We start from the raw sequence: 20356 nt of genomic DNA on the forward strand, positions 1-20356 counted from the left end.
AATGGGCTCGCCTACACGTTCCCCGATGTAAATCCCGCCGAGCACCTGCGGGATGCGGTGGGACGACATTTTGCAGCACGCCTACAAGCACCAACGACCGTCCAGTGGGTGACAACCTCTCTGGTGGAGGAACGGAACGGCCTACCACAAGAACTCCTCAACCTTGTGAGCAGCATGGAAGCACGTGTCAGAACATGCAACGCGGTCCGTAGTGATCACACATCCTGCGAAAGCTACTCTCTTTCTCAAATATTACACACCACTGTATTAGTTGAAGTTAAACAACGAGAAAATTATAAACATACCAGGAAAATTATGCCGCAAACAGTTGAGGACCTACAGGTGTATCTGAGCTGTGGTAGCCAGCTGTATGTGTGGATGTGTGTGGTGTGTTGCAGGATTATGGGGGATTGGCCCAACACATATGCGTTCACCAAGGCCATCGCCGAGGACACGGTGCGGGTGCATGCCGCTGGGTTGCCCGCAGCAGTCATCAGACCCTCTATAGGTAAGCATCGTCTACATCTACATCTACATTTATACTCCGCAAGCCACCCAACGGTGTGTGGCGGAGGGCACTTTACGTGCCACTGTCATTACCTCCCTTTCCTGTTCCAGTCGCGTATGGTTCGCGGGAAGAACGACTGTCTGAAAGCCTCCGTGCGCGCTCTAATCACTCTAATTTTACATTCGTGATCTCCTCGGGAGGTATAAGTAGGGGGAAGCAATATATTCGATACCTCATCCAGAAACGCACCCTCTCGAAACCTGGCGAGCAAGCTACACCGCGATGCAGAGCGCCTCTCTTGCAGAGTCTGCCACTTGAGTTTGTTAAACATCTCCGTAACGCTATCACGGTTACCAAATAACCCTGTGACGAAACGCGCCGCTCTTCTTTGGATCTTCTCTATCTCCTCCGTCAACCCGATCTGGTACGGATCCCACACTAATGAGCAATACTCAAGTATAGGTCGAACGAGTGTTTTGTAAGCCACCTCCTTTGTTGATGGAGTACATTTTCTAAGGACTCTCCCAATGAATCTCAACCTGGTACCCGCCTTACCAACAATTAATTTTATATGATCATTCCACTTCAAATCGTTCCGCACGCATACTCCCAGATATTTTACAGAAGTAACTGCTACCAGTGTTTGTTCCGCTATCATATAATCATACAATAAAGGATCCTTCTTTCTATGTATTCGCCATACATTACATTTGTCTATGTGAAGGGTCAGTTGCCACTCCCTGCACCAAGTGCCTATCCGCTGCAGATCTTCCTGCATTTCGCTACAATTTTCTAATGCTGCAACTTCTCTGTATACTACAGCATCATCCGCGAAAAGCCGCATGGAACTTCCGACACTATCTACTAGGTCATTTATATATATTGTGAAAAGCAATGGTCCCATAACACTCCCCTTTGGCGCGCCAGAGGTTACTTTAACGTCTGTAGACGTCTCTCCATTGATAACACATATAGTGAAAAAACGGGTTGTCGACCTGGTTTTTAGAAGCAGAACTGATCACGTATGCATGTGTTGACGTAAGCTAGTCTTATACAGGGTGTTACAAAACGGTACGGCCAAACTTTCAGGAAACATTCCTCACACACAAATAAAGAAAAGATGTTACGTGGACATGTGTACGGAAACGCTTAATTTCCATGTTAGAGCTCATTTTAGTTTCGTCAGTATGTACTGTACTTCCTCGATTCTCCGCCAGTTGGCCCAATTGAAGGAAGGTAATGTTGGCTTCGGTGCTTGTGTTGACATGCGACTCATTGCTCTACAGTACTAGCATCAAGCACATCAGTACGTAGCATTAACAGGTTAGTGTTCATCACGAACGTGGTTTTGCAGTCAGTGCAATGTTTACAAATGCGGAGTTGACAGACGTCCATTTGATGTATGGATTGGCACGGGACAATAGCCGTGGCGCGGTACGTTTGTATCGAGACAGATTTCCAGAACGAAGGTGTCCCGACAGGAAGACGTTCGAAGCAATTGATCGGCGTCTTAGGGAGCACGGAACATTCCAGCCTATGACTCGCGACTGGGGAAGACCTAGAACGACGAGGACACTTGCAATGGACGAGACAATTCTTCGTGCAGTTGACGATAACCCTAATGTCAGCGTCAGAAAAGTTGCTGCTGTACAAGATAACGTTGGCCACGTCACTGTATGGAGACCGCTACGGGAGAACCAGTTGTTTCCGTACCCTGTACAGCGTGTGCAGGCACTATCAGCAGCTGATTGGCCTCCACGGGTACACTTCTGCGAATGGTTCATCCAACAATGTGTCAATCCTCATTTCAGTGCAAATGTTCTCTTTACAGATGAGGCTTCATTCCAATGTGATCAAATTGTAAAATTTCACAATCAACATGTGTGTGCTGACGAGAATCCCCACGCAATTGTGCAATCACGTCATCAACACAGATTTTCTGTGAACGTTTGGGCAGGCATTGTTGGTGATGTCTTGATTGGGCCCCAAGTTCTTCCACCTACGCTCAATGAAGCACGTGATCATGATACTCTACCTGTGCTGCTAGAACATGTGACTTTACAAGTACGACACAACATGTGGTTCATGCACGATGGAGCTCCTGCACATTTCAGTCGAAGTGTTCGTACGCTTCTCAACAACAGATTCGGTGACCGATGAATTGGTAGAGGCGGACCAATTCCATGGCCTCCACGCTCTCCTGACCTCAACCCTCTTGACTTTCATTTATGGGGGCATGTGAAAGCTCTTGTCTACGCAACCCCGGTACCAAATGTAGAGACTCTTCGTGCTCGTATTGTGGACGGCTGTGATACAATACGCCATTCTCCAGGGGTGCACCAGCGCATCAGGGATTCCATGCGACGGAGGGTGGATACATGTATCCTCGCTAACGGAGGACATTTTGAACATTTCCTGTAACAAAGTGTTTGAAGTCACGCTGGTACGTTCTGTTGCTGTGTGTTTCCATTCCATGATTAATGTGATTTGCAGAGAAGTAATAAAATGAGCTCTAACATGGAAAGTAAGCGTTTCCGGACACATGTCCACATAACATATTTTCTTTCTTTGTGTGTGAGGAATGTTTCCTGAAAGTTTGGCCGTACCTTTTTGTAACACCCTGTATATAACAATGAAAACAATCAATTGTTGACAGAATACTATCACTACCTATACCATCCCCGTATCTGGCAAAACGTATACTAATAAAGGGAGAGCCACCTGCAAAACGACATGTCATATACCAGCTGTTATGTAAACACTGTTCGGCCTTCTACATCGGCATGACTACCACCAAATTATCAAAATGGATGAATGAGCATAGGCAGAGGGTGTATACTGGCAACTTGCAATATCCTGTTGCAGAGCATGCTCTACAACATGATATTCGTGACCTCACCGCCTGTATCACCACACGCGCCATCTGGATTCTTCCCCCAGACACCAGTTTCTCAGAACTCCGCAGGTGGAAACTAGCACTACGACATGCCCTAGTTTCTCGCCACCCACCTGGCCTGAAGTTACGTTAATTTCTTCCGTTTCAGTATTTCTTTACTATAACTACTCTTCGCTTCACTCCGTTTTAGTTTTCTACATCTTTCATTACCTTTCCTGTCAATTTTTCACCGCCCCTTCCCACCTCTGTTACGTACAATGTACTTAGCTTTTCTCTCTTATTACTCATGCATGATGTTTAATCAGTAATTTCTGTCTGCTTATTACTCTGTCTTCCACCTTTAAGCTCTCATGTTTTCAAATCTTGTCCAATGAAGTCCCCAACATTCAGTCTTTCCTTCTCATCCCGTACTGTAAGTCTTCTCTGCCCCTTTTCCTAGACTTCTCCAGTCCTTTCCTTCACCCGTGTGTGTTCTGCCACCGCTTGGTGATTAGATTTTTTATCTAGTCTGATATATAATGTTATTTAACTCTGTTAAATAAGGAATAATTTCAATATCAAATGTCACACAACGGTTTGTGTGGATTTGATTCACTGTTAGACTCCTATATTGACCCAGTATTCTTTCCCAAAGCCAAAGCACTTCCATAACTACAAAAACAGAGAGCTCAACATTTAATACTTGAGCGATATTAAACAATTTCAGTAATATTAAATAATTTCCATATACTACGTTACATAAACAATAGTGTGAATTTGATTCTCTGTTAGACTCCTGTATTGGCCCTGTTTTCTTTCTCAAAGACAAAGCACTTCCCTATCTACGAAAACGGAGAAAATTTTGTACCTCAGTGATATTACAGATCGTTTCCCATTGACCTTTAGCACGATTACTGATAGGCCTAAATAAAATGATTTCAACGAACCAGAGATTCAACAGCATATCACCCGACTTTCCCGTCGCGAGCGTAACCAATTGACCGAACATGAGCGTAACTACATATATATTCATCAACTGTCAAGTTTGTTATGTATTCATCAACTGTCAAGTTTGTTTATTACGCTGGTAAATAAGAAATAGGGCAGAAAATATAGTGCGTAATACAGTACACCAGATTTCGTCACATCAAATTTGGATACCGTTACCATGGTGGAAATTATTGTGTGATAAATTTTGGGAATTGCTTTAAATAGTTTACAATAGTTATGGATATAAAACTTACCAGCAAAGTTAAATTGACTGATACAGAAAGATTGTGAACCAGGTGATGGACTTTGTTAACTGCAAGAACAACAGACGTTGTACAGTCAAATCAGGCCGATTTTGGAGTTTAAATTGGAATATTTCTGAAACAAATAAAATTAATATATTGGTTTTTCTTTCAGAGCATGAACACTGAGCTGTAGTAATAAAATTTTTGATATTTGTTGCCTTACACTCTTACAGGTCGTAAAATTTCATCTAGGGATGAAGTTGACCGATTATGTGATCTTGGGGATCGTTTATAACTCTAGGGCGACTTTAACTGTTGAGAAAACGTATCAGTTATTTAAGAATAAATTTGGCACATAAATTACATTTTAATACTAATTTCAGGGTGAAATCTGTAACCTTTGGATCACGGGGTCCCGGGTTCGATTCGCGACCGGGTTGGGGATTTTTCTCGTCCCGGGGACTGGGTGTTTGCGTTGCCCTCACCATTTCACCATCGTCATCATCATTCGCGTAACGGGGTGGCGACAGGAAGGGAATCCGGCCACCCTTTAAATTAACCATGACAAATCCTACCATAACCCTGCCGACACTGCGAAAATGTTGTACAAAGGCACAAGAAAAAGAAGAAGACTAATTTCAGGGTGACCAACAGAAGTAGTTTAAGGAGACAAAATGTGATCACAAATTCGCTTTATGAAATTCGGAAGAAATACACACACGTCTTCTTTAGCACTAAAAGCTGGCTGACCAGCTTGTTTTTTACCATTATACCCATGAACGTTTATGAGGATTCCTTTTAGAATTTTATACACTCAACTGGCCCCATTTTCCCATTTAAAATGTCTGCGAGACGCAGTTCTACAATATCGAGGTAATATGTCTTCAATTCACCCGATATACGTGTGTACACACGCGGCGTTTTCACACTGATAACTCTTATGATCTCAGCTGTATGACGCAACAAACAGATCTGCGGCCTGCGTGACAAACTCATTTCCTGAAATACCTACACTTGCAACAATGACCTCCTCACTCCACCACAAGTCTGTTATAGCTAACGTTTTCTGTATCCACTGCGTCAAACTACTGCTGTGTTTGTTAGCTCACATTCTTCCCGCATTCACTAATTTTCATAAGCGAACCGCTCGAGAAAAGGCGGTCCAACTCACTTAGATTCCACCAACAATTACCAAAGTCCTATTTATGTGTGTATAAACAGGTAAGTATAATACATTAACTTTTGTCATAGCTCTAGCTATCGTAAGACGTCAATGTATGACACCCGTAAGGCCTAGACAGATGAGTTGTCTTGGCTAATTGCACGATTTGAAGTTTTAGCCAATTAAAAAAGTTAAAGAAATCGTTCCTTCTGAAAAAGATTAGTATCTATCCATGTAGAGGTTTGGAATACTATATATTTAGCTATTGCCATGAGTTAAGAACTTTCGAATAGTGAAGGTATAACTAAAATAAATGATTTTCCATCGCAATTGAAGAGTTATTGAATATACTAGGTCTACAACTTTGCTTCCACCGTTTTTCTCGAAGTTCAGGGCTTTATTGTGAAAAACTTACAAAAGAAAATTATGATTCATGATATTGCGCATTGCTGGCCACTACATTCTCCCATCTTTCGGATGGCATACGAATTCCGTGGCGGAATAACTGGGCGTCTTTTGTGGGGATCCATGAATCGATTCAATTTTGCACTTGTTCATATGATCGGAAGTGCTGCTCAGCCAGACTGTATGCCACTGATCGAAAAAGGTGGTAGCCAGAGAGAGCTACGTCCGCAGCTCGTGGTCTTGCGGTAGCGTTCTCGCTTCCCACGCCCGGGTTCCCGGGTTCGATTCCCGGCGGGGTCAGGGATTTTCTCTGCCTCGTGATGGCTGGGTGTTGTGTGATTTCCTCCTTAGGTTAGTTAGGTTTAAGTAGTTCTACGTTCTAGGGGACTGATGACCATAGATGTTAAGTCCCATAGTGCTCAGAGCCAGAGAGAGCTACGTATGGAGGATACGGCGGGAGGGACAGGACTTCTCATTTCAACGTTTCAATGTATATTTTGACGGGTTTTGCGACTTGGTGTCGAGCACTGACCTGCTGCAAAATTACCTTTACGTGTATATCACTGTATTGTGGCCATTTGTGTTTCAGTGCTGGTCTCGAACGCATCAGTTGCTTTCGATGACGATGTCCTGTGACTGTTTTCGTCTGTTTCAGTAGCTACGAAAACGTTCTGTCCTCCCTCAACATGCCGGTCTTCAACATCAAAATCACCGTTCTTAAGGCGCTGAAAACATTCTCTGCTTGTTCTTCCTCTAATAATTCCCTCACCATTGGTCTTACCCAGCATTTTAAGAGCCCCAGCCGCAGATTTCTTCATGTTAAAGAGGAAAATTAAAACTTCCCGCAAATGGCGAGAAATGGATACGAAAAATTGACGTACATAATCGAGAATAACTTTATGATGTAATCACACATCGACTAATATTTTTATGGTATTATGTTTACAGCCTAAGCTTATTGCATTACACCTATGACCAACCACCTGAACCCACCTGCCGCTACTGCCGTCTACTGCAAAACGACAGAAGCAAAGTTGTAGACCTAATAAAATAGTTTTAGAACTTTTCGGTCAAATTCACTGCAGTGGTCAACTTCAGCCCATTTGAAGGTACAGTGAAGTTTAAATTTTTTGCTAAAGAAATTAACGTGTAATTTTATAATATTGAGAATGATTAGAGCATATTTTTGTGCCGGAGAGCGCTTGCTTTTCGTATCAGTTCATTACGCAGGACTCTGGGATATCTGCATTTTACGCCCTGGCTGAATACCAAGTTTCTGTGTCGAAACTGACTGCCGGTAGTCGTTTTAGCTGATCTTGAAATGAAGCTGATGATTCCAAGTTAATTATTCGTCTGCTGAAGGTGGTATTCCGGCGAAAGTTGTCTTTATATGTAGTATTATCCATTTTAAGGATGTGAGATAACGGTTGTTATGTTTCAACAGTGATAACTGGTAGCATTCAACTACATTTGTGTCGTACATGCAGCTCTACAATTGCGTTCCGAGAGACAACGCTCTCATCATCAGGTTGTAAAACTTGGCTCATGAGGTTAAAACACTGAAAGTCTACCAACATAATTGTGGCGTTCATAAAATGAAATGGAATAAAAACGTTATGGACATTTGATCCTCGTCTTACATGAAAATCGTCGACTTCTGTCAATACCCGTCCTCTCGCCAGTCTCACACCGCACACTGCACCAGCCCGCATCCCATTTTTCTGCTGTGGGCTCCAAGGGTGGCGAGTTGTTGCTTCTGCAGGAGTCCAGGGCAGTGTTTCTTATACCTGATCAGTGTTTTGTGTCTAAGGATCTCGACATCGACGACATATTAAATCCAATTTACAATTTCATGTTTCCGAGGTGATATGACTAAAATTTCATTTGACGTTCCAAAGGTGAATCACCTACAATCTGCACCGCAAATGTTGCAGAAATGGAAAATGCTGCTGATTTGCGCTTTTCACTGAATGGATTGGTGGTCAGGGACTCGTACTATTAGCCAATCAAAGGATATTAATAATACATAGAAAGTGTGTTTCTTTGTGCAAACATACATTTTTTTTAAAATGGGACAATGCCTGTAAACATTAACACACTAAAAGTAGTGATGTTTTGTACAGGGTGGGTGGATGGGAAGGCGGTGGGCGTTTTGGAAAGAGAACGACAAAGTTTCTCTTGTAAGGCCATTTATTGGCAAAAGCTACGCTACAAGGGATACATTTTTGGACCAAGGGAGGTGACGGTGGGCCAGAAGGTAAAGTGTGGCGAAGGTTGGTGTCTGCAAAAACAAAGTCCACAGTGCCGCAGCAGCGGGAAGATCTTCGCTGCTACAGGGCATGTGTCAGACTCGCAGGAGAGCAAGAAAACAAGACCGCGGGCCCAGCAATGGGTGGCCGGGTGTATTCGATGCACCACGCAGCTTCCTCCACCCTGATTGGTCTGGATCGAGAAAACCGTGTGGGCGGCATGGAACTTTTCAGAGCGCCGCATGCTCAGCAGTGCCTCTGCATAGCGTACCCTCGTCAGCACATGAGGGAGGCGCATGGTCAAGGTGTCCATCCTCAGTGCTGACTTCCTGTTGCTAGATCATGGGATGAAAGAATTTGCAGGCAGCCAACACTGCAGGCTATGGCTTGGCCGTCACGGAAACATGAAGTTACCTGTGGGAGCTAATAAAATACATGAAAATTTTCCTACTGACTGGCTCATCCTTTACAGTTTGTTGCAGAATTATAGTGTGAGTCCTTTACAAGATACAGTATTTTGAAAAAGTTTGTGCACCTAACACTTGTACAATACCTGCGGTAGCACACGTAAAGAAACCCAGGAGTACATACACTAGTTATGTAGATTGTGACCAGTAACGAGACAACTGACCATCACAGGTTGTGTTCAAAATGACTAGTGGCAACGACTGCTGCACATGGCATTTCAGCGGAGATGTCCGACCAGGTTGCAGTAATACATAGTTGCATATCAACGGTTGTAGTTCGTTATGTCATTTTAGACAGCGTCTTTCAGCTTTTTCCACAGAAAAATTCTACAGTCATCAAATCTGGGGAATAGGCTGCCCAAGGTGCAGGTCCTCCATGTCCAGTCCAATGATTTGAAAACAATTTGTGAAGACATGCTGTAGTAATTCGTGCACTGTGGGCTGGACAGCCATCATTCCTCTTATTCTGCAGAGGAACGTCTTCTAGCATCCGTGGAAGATGGTCTGTTAGGAGGCTGCGATATTTGTGCGCGTTCAGTGTTCCGTCTATGAAACACGGGCCTATGAGTAGACGGTTCACTATCACAGACCACACGTTTACGCTCCATGAACGCTGACGTTCTACCTAAGGAAGCTGACAGGAATTGTTAACAGACCAATAGTGCATATTTCGGCGGTTTACCTGGCCATGATTGGTAAATATGACTTTATCAATAAACAAGGTACATGATACATCCGGAATATCCTGTCTTAATGTTCATGTATCACGGTTCTCATAATCGTTTCCATGTAGCTCTTCTCGGAGAGAGATGTGATAGGGATGGAAACTATGTCGATGAAGGATGCGTAGAACACTTGCTGACCCATGTCACTTCTTCGTGCGACTGCGCAGGAGATAACGCACAGATCAGCTGCAACAGCAGCGAGAACATTAATTTCCCCCAGTTCTGTCGGTACTTGTTACTGTACCTTGTGTTTCGTTGTCTAGGTGTTACGCTACCACCTTCACGTAACTGGTTAAAGAGGTTCATAAATAACTGCAGACGTCTATAGGGCTATCTTGCACTGTATAAGAACGAACTGCATTCTTTCTACATTTTCATACACCATGAACGTGTCTGCTGCATCATCCACTGACGACCTACTGCTTGGACTGCCATACACTAATTGCCTAGCAAGTCGAAATGTAGTTAAGGAACACACACCAGCGCACTGTAATCAAACATAGCAACATCGTACCTAGTAACTAGGCAGGTTCAATGGCACAAACAAGTGTCAGTGTGGAAACCTTTCAGAATACGTTCTCTCTTAAAGGACTCGCGCTAGACTCATGCAGCAAACACCACTGACATTCTAATTCATCCTACTTTTAGTTTGTTAATATCAATACACATTGTTCAATTTAAACAAATATATATATGTCTGCACAAAACACACATTTTCTAAGAGTTATTAAAACCTATTTACTGGGTAATAATACGAGCCCCTGATTACGAAACCATTCTGTGAAAACTGCATATCAGTAGCACTTTCCGTTTACGCAATATCTGCGGGGCAAATTTTAGGTGATTCGCCCCGTATAGTCCTAATATTTCCTGTGGTATTGTTGGTGCCAACTCCAGGGTGATATAAGGTAACGTTCTCTTTGCACGCCGTGACACGCCCGCTTCAATCTTGCGATGTCCGGGTCCTAAGCTGTTCTTACCTGAAAGCCGTCGGCATTATTGAGGGTGTTGTCAGATATTTCTATCTCTATCGCTTCCTTTATTACGCTATCACAGAAATCATCTTTCTTTTTATTATGGATATCTCGAAGAAAGCAATTTGGTATCCATTTTCCGGAGTATTTTCTACTACTACTGTTTTCTCGGGATACCTCATGCGAAACCACCTCTTGTGTTCTGTACAGTGCTGTTTAAAGTGCACAATCTGCCCACACCCAAACGCTATTTTTACATTCCGAGTGTTCTGAGGCCTACACCACCCAAAGACCTCATGAGTTCTCAAATTTTTGCTGGATGCTTAAAGACTCAGGAGATTTGATGCCTCTTCAGGGGCCGGCTTGTGTCGCATTTTTGACGTTCTATGTCATTGGAAGATTGAAGCGGATGAGGAGGATGCGCAACGAAACCATTACCTTATGTGCCTGGACTAAACACGACCAGCAGCATGGCTATAATGGGTGATTCCGTAATGATGTTACAAACATTCAGGGACGATGGAGAAGGGTAAATGCACCAATTTGCATACTTCGGACTAAAATAAGAAGAAAAGACTAATAATTATTGACTCCAAAACCCTATGAACACTGAAGTGCTATGATCAGGTATTCATCTTCGATACTCTGAAACACATCTATTCACCTGCAAGCTCTTTGGTTTTATATTTTTGGAGGAGGTAGTGGCCGGCCTTGGTAGCCGAGCGGTTCTAGCCGCTTCAGTCCGGAATCTTGCGACTGCTACGCTCGCAGGTTCGAATCCTGCCTCGGGCATGGATGTGTGTGATGTCCTTAGGTTAGTTAGGTTTAAGTTCTAGGGGGACTGATGACCTCAGATGTTAAGTCCTATAATGCTCAGAGCCATTTGAACCATTTTTGGAGGAGGTATTACGAACTAAAACAAAGAAAATGAAATTCAGTAAATATGGACTCTAAAATACATACCTTAAGAACCATGGGCACTTATTCAGTATGTACCAAAACAAGAAAGAAGTGACAGTAAATGTGGGCTCTAAAATGCATACCTGAAGAGCTTTGAGCACTTGTTCATCTTCGCTACTGCGAAATACATCTCTTCTACTGGTTTCTGTATCTCGAGCGGCGTAGTATGGACTAAAGCAAGGAAAAAATCGTCCAGCAAATAAGGGCTCTAAAATGCATACCTGAAGAACTACGTGGACTTGTTCAGTTGAAGTGATGTGTTCCACAGTTGTGAAGATGACCAAGTGCTCGTAGCTCTTTAGGTAGGAATTTGAGAGCAAATAATTATTAGACATCTTTTTCTTGACACCTTTACCCTCTCAGTCGTCCCTGAAAGTCTGTAACATCATCAGCGAATCATCCTTTATAACGACGCCGGGAGCAATATTACGACAGTCAACCGAGCGAGGTAGCGCAGTGGTTAGACAGTGGACTCGCATTCGGGAGGACGACGGTACAATCCCGCGTCCGGCCATCCTGATTTAGGTTTTCCGTGATTTCCCTAAATCGCTCCAGGCAAATGCCGGGATGGTTCCTTTCAAAGGGCACGGCCGACTTCCTTCCCTAATCTGATGAGACCGATGACCTCGCTGTCTGGTCTCCTTCCCCAAAACAACCCAACCCCCCAACGACAGTCAAGACTTGACACTGATCGAGTAGCACTCGTCCGAATGCTCGTATATATACTTTAAGACAGAAAGCGAAGAAATACAGACAAACAAATGAGTACAATTTCACAAAAATTGGATGATTTATTCAAGAGAAAGAGCTTCACAGATTGGGAAAGCCAATAACGCTTTGGTCTACCTGTGGCATTTGCGCAAACAGTTATTCTGCTTGGCAGTGATAGGCAAAATCGATGAATGTCCTAAGGAATAGCGTGCCAGATTCTGTCCAACTGGCGCGTTAGATCGTCAAAATCCCGAAGTGGTTGGGGGGCCCTGTCGATAATGCTCCAAACGTTCCCGCCTGGGGAGAAATTCTGCGTACTTGCTGGCCAAGGTATAGTTTGGCAAGCAAGAAAAGTAGTAGAAACGCTCGCCGACTGGGGCGTTATGTGTCTGGAGACACCCTGAGCTACAGTGGGGTATCAACCTGATTGTCACCTGCCGTATGGTCCGACAAAAAGAACTGATAGCACGGGTGCCATTTCATGTCATAGCATGACTCCTTTGGTCGTCATCCGGGGTGCACAACGATACGTCAAAGATATTCCCCCCCCCCCCCCCCCCCGTTTTGTTGACTTTCATGGCAAGACATCTTGGGCTTACATTTCAGCGAGATAACGCGCGCCGGCACACGGTGAGAGTTTCTGCAGCTATTCTCCGTGCTCGCCAAACCCCATCTTGGTCAGCACAATTTAGAACGTGTAGGGCATTGTGGAGAGTGCTCTGCAAACATCTCAGAATTCTGACGATCTAACGTGCCAATTGCGCATAATTTGGCACGATATGCCTCGGGAGGACATCCAACAACTCTTTCATAAGGGCCAGATGTGGACCAAGTCGTTATTGTCTAACTCAAATTGTGAGCTCTTTCTCTCCAGTAAATCATCCAATTTTTCTGAAACTGTTCGTCCGCATAAATGCATTTCGTTCGATTTCCATGCCGTTCGGATAATTCCTTCATTGAGATTGGTTTTGTTTTAGCTTAGAGATTATCTAACCATTTTATATGCCTGAAAGCTCGAGAAAATATTGTTACTGGATTCAAATTTGTCCCCTCTCCTTCTTCCGTTCATCATGAAAGTTGGAAGCAGCTAGGTAGTCGGCTTCGTCATCAACATTTTTTCGGGTATTGTACGCAGCTCCTACAACTTCTGCATTTGATAGTCCAATGTGTTCATATATTCGTAGTATGCCCTAGTATCTTAGGCAGGAGACACCGCATTATCAAGACCAGGAGGCTGGGTGAATCCTGTTCCCTGATTCGGGGCAAACTGCCACCTCCAGAGTGAACTGCTGTGGACTACGTGTTGATGACAGGGGGATATTGCGGGTTATAACAGTACACAGACGGCCAGTGCTGCAGACCTATACTGGACCACTACGCAGCCACTGTGCCATCGAGAAGTACCAGACCACACATGTATTACTGCTCATCGACTGTCACGGGGTACGAAGATAAACATGGACGCAGGGAAACGCTATTGGATGTTTGAAGCATGGGAAATTCGCCTGGAGTCATAAGTTTGGGTACACTTAGCTACGCTTCGACAACAGACAACGGACATGCCGGAAAGCAAATGAGGCAGTGTATCCCGTTCGTCAACAGGGTAGCGTTCAGACTAGTGACAAGTGTATTTTCGCTTGGGGGATGTTTACACAGGATTAAAGAGGATCATCGGTACACCTCCTATCAGGATCATATGCATCTGTTTGTTTCTCTACAGTACACCGCACGCAAACTATTACTTCAGTGAGACCATGACCTTTCTCTTCGGTTCGGAACCGACTCAGAACGGTTTCAGATAAGACCATGGATATGCCGATGCTTGCATGGGTACTGGGTACTTTGATCAAAATCTTTTTAATCTTTTCTGACAGCGCTGTTCGTTTCAAGGATCAGTTCCAGAAACCAATTTCAAGTGCATATGATAAAAACTTGAAATTTTTATAAGTTTTTATCCTGGATAGCAATGTTTGGAAACATTTTGCTAATCTTACACGTAGATTATCCAGTGACCTACATTCCACTATGTCTCACGCTACTCACACTCTGCTTGTGTTTACCAAGTACTGCACGGAACAGTTGAAATCTAAAGTTGTTTTGCCAGGAAAGGTTCAGACAGATGATCTAGAAGCTAGTTTTACAAAATACAGAAGAATGACAGGATCTCAGCATTTGGTACCTGTGCGACAAGTAATTGAAATTGAATCCACGTTAAGAATTCAGACTCTGTTATCTTTGAAAATGTTAGCTTCAGCAGGTCACAGATTTAGATTCAGTTGGAAGTGACCATGAAGCAGACGTTACGATAGTAACACCATCAAACTTTGAATATGTAGTGGATTTCAGTGAAGAACAACTTCCATCCATGCAGATATGGATCCTGACTTTTTATAGGAATATTATGCTAAAGCGGTTGTAAAAATGATGAAGCGTTAAACTTGGGTGATAAAAACGATGAAGATACATGAATGATTGACAGGGGAGCATTGCGGTACCGTAATAACGAAACTATTAATGCAGTCATATTTACTTATTTGGAGATTACATCTATGTACTGTTTGAAAGATATGAAACTCCTTTTATTAGATATGCATGACAGAGAAATTTAGTAATAAAGTTAGCAATTAATGCGCTTTAAAGAGAAGACTTCCTTCTATAAGCTTTGTTTTCGTAGTCAACTTTGCCACACAGATGCCAAGATCAGACGTCATATTGTGAAAGTAGTAGCAACGGGAGGCCTTAACAAAGGAAGTGAAATATTATTATGGCAGGACAAATAACTTTTCTTGTATGCTGCACCACACTTCAAAGAAACGCAGATAGTGACACTATTCTTCAGCACAGTCATAAATCAGCAAAACATGAGCATATTTACTTACACATCATACAACGTAATCTTATTGCGTATGTTGGCGCTCGCAAAACTCAAAACGTAGTTGGTCGATTCGTTTGAGGTTTTGATAATGTTGCATGCAAACATGTTCATGTATTTATGAACCTATTTTTAAATTAAATAGTGTATAAATAATATGTAAATATGAAACGGGAACGTTATTATCAAAAACTTCGAAAAGTTCTTGATCGGTTACTTCAGATTTTTATGGGATACGCTAATGACCATTCGGAAGGACGTACACTATATATATATATTACTGGCCATTAAAATTGCTATACCAAGAAGAAATGCAGATGATAAACGGGTATTCATTGGACAAATATATTATGCTAGAACTGACATGCCATTACATTTTCACGCAATTTGGGTGCATAGATCCTGAGAACTCAGTACCCAGAACAACCACCTCTGGCCGTAATAACGGCCTTGATACGCCTCAGCATTGAGTCAAACAGAGCTTGGATGGTGTGTACACGTACAGCTGCCCATGCCGTTTCAACACGATACCACAGTCCATCAAGAGCGTATTGTGACGAGCCAGTTGCTTGGCCACCACTGATCAGACGTTTGCAATTGGTGAGAGATCTGGAGAATGTGCTGACCAGGGCAGCAGTCGAACATTATCTGTATCTAGAAAGGCCCGCACAGGACCTGCAACATGCGGTCGTGCATTATCCTGCTGAAATGTAGAGTTTCGCAGGGATCGAATGAAGGGTAGAGTCACGGGTCGTAAATGTAACGTCCACTGTTCAAAGTGCCGGTAATGTGAACAAGAGGTGACTGAGACGTGTAACCAATGGCCACCATACCATCACGCCGGGTGATACGCCAGTATGGCGACGACGAATACACGCTTCCAATGTGCGTTCACCGCCATGTCGGATGCGACCATCGCGATACTGTAAACATAGCTTCGATTCATCCGACTAAATGCCGTTTTGCCGTTGGTGCACCCAGGTTCGTCGTTGAGTACACCATCGCAGGCGCTCCTGTCTGTGATGCAGCGTAAAGGGTAACCGCAGCCATGATCTCCGAGCTGATAGTCCACGCTGCTGCAAACGTCGTCGAACTGTTCTTGCAGGTGGTTGTTGTCTTGCAAACGTCCCGATCTGTTAACTCGGGATTGAGACCTGGCTGCACGATCCGTTACAGCCATGCCGATAAGATGCCTGTCATCTCGACTACTAGTGGTACGAGGCCGTTGGGATCCAGCACAGCGTTCCGTATTACCCTACTGAACCCACCGATTCCATATTCTGCTAACAGTCATTGGATCTCGACCAACGCGAGTAGCAATGTCGCGATACGATAAACCGCAATCGCGATAGGCTACAATCCGACCTTTATCAAAGTCGAAAACGTGTTGGTACGCATTTCTCCTTCTTACACGAGGCATCACAACAACGTTTCAGCAGGCAACGCCGGTCAACTGCTGTTTGTGTGTGAGAAAACGGTTGGAAACTTTCCTCGTCAGCACGTTGTAGGTGTCGCCACCGACGTCAACCTTGTGTGAATATAATGTCTTGAAAGGAGGATATAAGATGAACATCAACAAACAATTTTCGCCGAATTAAATCAGGTGATGTTGAGGGAATTAGATTAGGAAATGAGACCCTTAAAGTAGTAAGTGAGTTTTCTATTTAGGGAGCAAAATACACTCCTGGAAATGGAAAAAAGAACACATTGACACCGGTGTGTCAGACCCACCATACTTGCTCCGGACACTGCGAGAGGGCTGTACAAGCAATGATCACACGCACGGCACAGCGGACACACCAGGAACCGCGGTGTTGGCCGTCGAATGGCGCTAGCTGCGCAGCATTTGTGCACCGCCGCCGTCAGTGTCAGCCAGTTTGCCGTGGCATACGGAGCTCCATCGCAGTCTTTAACACTGATAGCATGCCGCGACAGCGTGGACGTGAACCGTATGTGCAGTTGACGGACTTTGAGCGAGGGCGTATAGTGGGCATGCGGGAGGCCGGGTGGACGTACCGCCGAATTGCTCAACACGTGGGGCGTGAGGTCTCCACAGTACATCGATGTTGTCGCCAGTGGTCGGCAGAAGGTGCACGTGCCCGTCGACCTGGGACCGGACCGCAGCGACGCACGGATGCACGCCAAGACCGTAGGATCCTACGCAGTGCCGTAGGGGACCGCACCGCCACTTCCCAGCAAATTAGGGACACTGTTGCTCCTGGGGTATCGGCGAGGACCATTCGCAACCATCTCCATGAAGCTGGGCTACGGTCCCGCACACCGTTAGGCCGTCTTCCGCTCACGCCCCAACATCGTGCAGCCCGCCTCCAGTGGTGTCGCGATAGGCGTGAATGGAGGGACGAATGGAGACGTGTCGTCTTCAGCGATGAGAGTCGCTTCTGCCTTGGTGCCAGTGATGGTCGTATGCGTGTTTGGCGCCGTGCAGGTGAGCGCCACAATCAGGACTGCATACGACCGAGGCACACAGGGCCAACACCCGGCATCATGGTGTGGGGAGCGATCTCCTACACTGGCCGTACACCACTGGTGATCGTCGAGGGGACACTGAATAGTGCACGGTACATCCAAACCGACATCGAACCCATCGTTCTACCATTCCTAGACCGGCAAGGGAACTTGCTGTTCCAACAGGACAATGCACGTCCGCATGTATCCCGTGCCACCCAACGTGCTCTAGAAGGTGTAAGTCAACTACCCTGGCCAGCAAGATCTCCGGATCTGTCCCCCATTGAGCATGTTTGGGACTGGATGAAGCGTCTCACGCGGTCTGCACGTCCAGCACGAACGCTGGTCCAACTGAGGCGCCAGGTGGAAATGGCATGGCAAGCCGTTCCACAGGACTACATCCAGCATCTCTACGATCGTCTCCATGGAAGAATAGCAGCCTGCATTGCTGCGAAAGGTGGATATACACTGTACTAGTGCCGACATTGTGCATGCTCTGTTGCCTGTGTCTATGTGCCTGTGGTTCTGTCAGTGTGATCATGTGATGTATCTGACCCCAGGAATGTGTCAATAAAGTTTCCCCTTCCTGGGACAATGAATTCACGGTGTTTTTATTTCAATTTCCAGGAGTGTAACTGATGATGGTCGACGTAGAGAGGATATAAATGACAATGATAACGAAAGTGTTTCTGAAGAAGAGAAGTTTGTTAACATCGATTATAGATTTAAGTGTCAGGATGTCTTATCTGAAAGTATTTGTATGGATAGTAGCCATGTATGGAAGTGAAACATGGACGATAAACAGTTTAGACAAGAAGAGAATAGAAGCTTTCGAAATGTGGTGCTACAGAAGAATCCTGAAACTTAGATGGGTAGATCACGTAACTAATGAGTAGATACTGAACAGAATTGGGGAGAAGAGGAATGTGTTGCACAACTTGACTAGAAGAAGGTATCGGTTGGTAGGGCACGTTCTGAGGCATCAAGGGATCATCAATTTAGTATTGGAGGGAAGCGCAGAGGGTTACATTCGTAGAGAAAGACCAAGGTATGAATACACTAAACAGATTCAAAAGGAAGTAGGTTGCAGTAGTTACTCGGAGATGGATAAGCTTCACGGAATGGAGTAACGTGGAGAGCTGAATCAAACCAGTATATGTGATCAAACGTATCCGGACACCTGGCTGTAAATGACCCCCATCGATAATGGTGGAATCAACATGGTCTTGGTCAACCCTTAGCCGTGATGACAGCTTCCACTCTCGTAGGCAGACGTTCAATCTAGTGCTGGTTGGTCTCTTGGGGAATGGCAGCCCATTCCTCAGTGCTCCACTGAGGAGAGGTATCTGTGTTGGTCGTGAAAACACCCCAAAGGTGTTCTACAGTATTCAGTACAGGACTCAATGTAGGCCAGTCCGTTACAGGGATGTTACTGTCGTGTAACCACTCCGCCACAGGCCGATCATTATGAACAGGTGTTCGAACGTGTTGACAGATGCAATCGCCATCCCCAAATTGCTCCTCAAGAGTGGGAATCAAGAAGGTGCTTAAAACATCAATGTAGGCCTGTGCTGTGATGGTGCCACGCAAAACAACAAGGGGTGCAAGCCCCCTCCATCAAAAAGAACGACCACACCATAACAGCACCGCCTCCGAATTTTACTGTTGGCACTACAGACGCTGGCAAATGACGTTTACCGGGCATTCGCCATATGCCCACCCTGCCATCGGATCGTCACATTGTGTTCCGTGATTCATCACTTCACACAAAGTTTTTCCACTGTTCAATTGTACAATTGGTACGCTCCTTATACCAAGCGAGGCGTCGTTGTCATTTACTGGCGTGACGTGTGGCTTATGAGCGGACGCTCGACCAAGAAATCCAAGTTTTCTCACCTCCCGCGTAACTGTTGTAGTACTTGCAGTGGATCCTGATGCAGTTTGGAATTCGTGTTTGATGGTATAAATAGACGTCTGCATATTACATATTACGACCCTCTTCAACTGTCGGCGATCTCTGTCAGTCAGCAGACGAGGTCGGCCTGTGCGCTTTGGTGCTGTACGTGGCCCTTCACGTTTCCACTACACTATCACATCGGAAGCCGTTGGACCTAGGGATATTTAGGAGTGTGGAAATCTCGCGTACAGACGTATGACACAAGTGACATCCAATCACCCGACACGTTCGAAGCCCGTGAGTAACGCAGAGCGCCCCATTCTGCTCTCTCACGATGTCTAGTGAATACTGAGGTCGCTGACATGGAGTACCTGGCGGTAGGTGGCAGCACAATTTACCTAATATGAAAGACGTATGTTTTTGGGGGTGTCCGGATACTTTTGATCACATAATATATTCATCTGTCTTCTGACTGGTTTGATGCGGCCAGCCACGAATTCCTCTCGTGTGCCAATCTTTTCATCTCAGAGTAACACTTCCAAACTACGTACTCGATTATTTGTTGGATATATTCCAATCTCTGTCTTGCTCTACAGTTTTTGTCCTCTACAACTTCCTCTAGTACCATGGAAGCCATTCCCTGATGTTCCATCATGCTGTCCCTTCTCCTTGTCAGAATTTTCCTCGTGTTCATTTGCTCTCCGATTCTGCGCAGAACCTCGTCATTCCTTATGAATCCAACATATTTTCAACATTGACCTGTAGCACCACATCTCAAATACTTCGATTTTCTTCTGTTTCGGTTTTCCCACAGTCCATGTTTCACTACCATACAATGCTGAGCTCCAAA

At 44.7% G+C, this 20356-nt stretch overlaps 1 protein-coding gene across 1 annotated transcript in view; it reads left to right on the plus strand.

Moving 5' to 3' along the window:
* Positions 1–20356, plus strand: part of LOC126100549 (fatty acyl-CoA reductase wat-like) — a 212838-nt gene that overhangs the window by 109438 nt on the left and 83044 nt on the right. Inside the window, exon 5 of the mRNA XM_049911167.1 lies at positions 399–508. Within this exon, the coding sequence (XP_049767124.1) occupies positions 399–508 (110 nt within the window). The remainder of the gene's footprint in view (positions 1–398; positions 509–20356) is intronic.

The sequence above is a fragment of the Schistocerca cancellata genome, chromosome 9, assembly GCF_023864275.1.
Source record: "Schistocerca cancellata isolate TAMUIC-IGC-003103 chromosome 9, iqSchCanc2.1, whole genome shotgun sequence".
Taxonomy (NCBI): domain Eukaryota; kingdom Metazoa; phylum Arthropoda; class Insecta; order Orthoptera; family Acrididae; genus Schistocerca; species Schistocerca cancellata.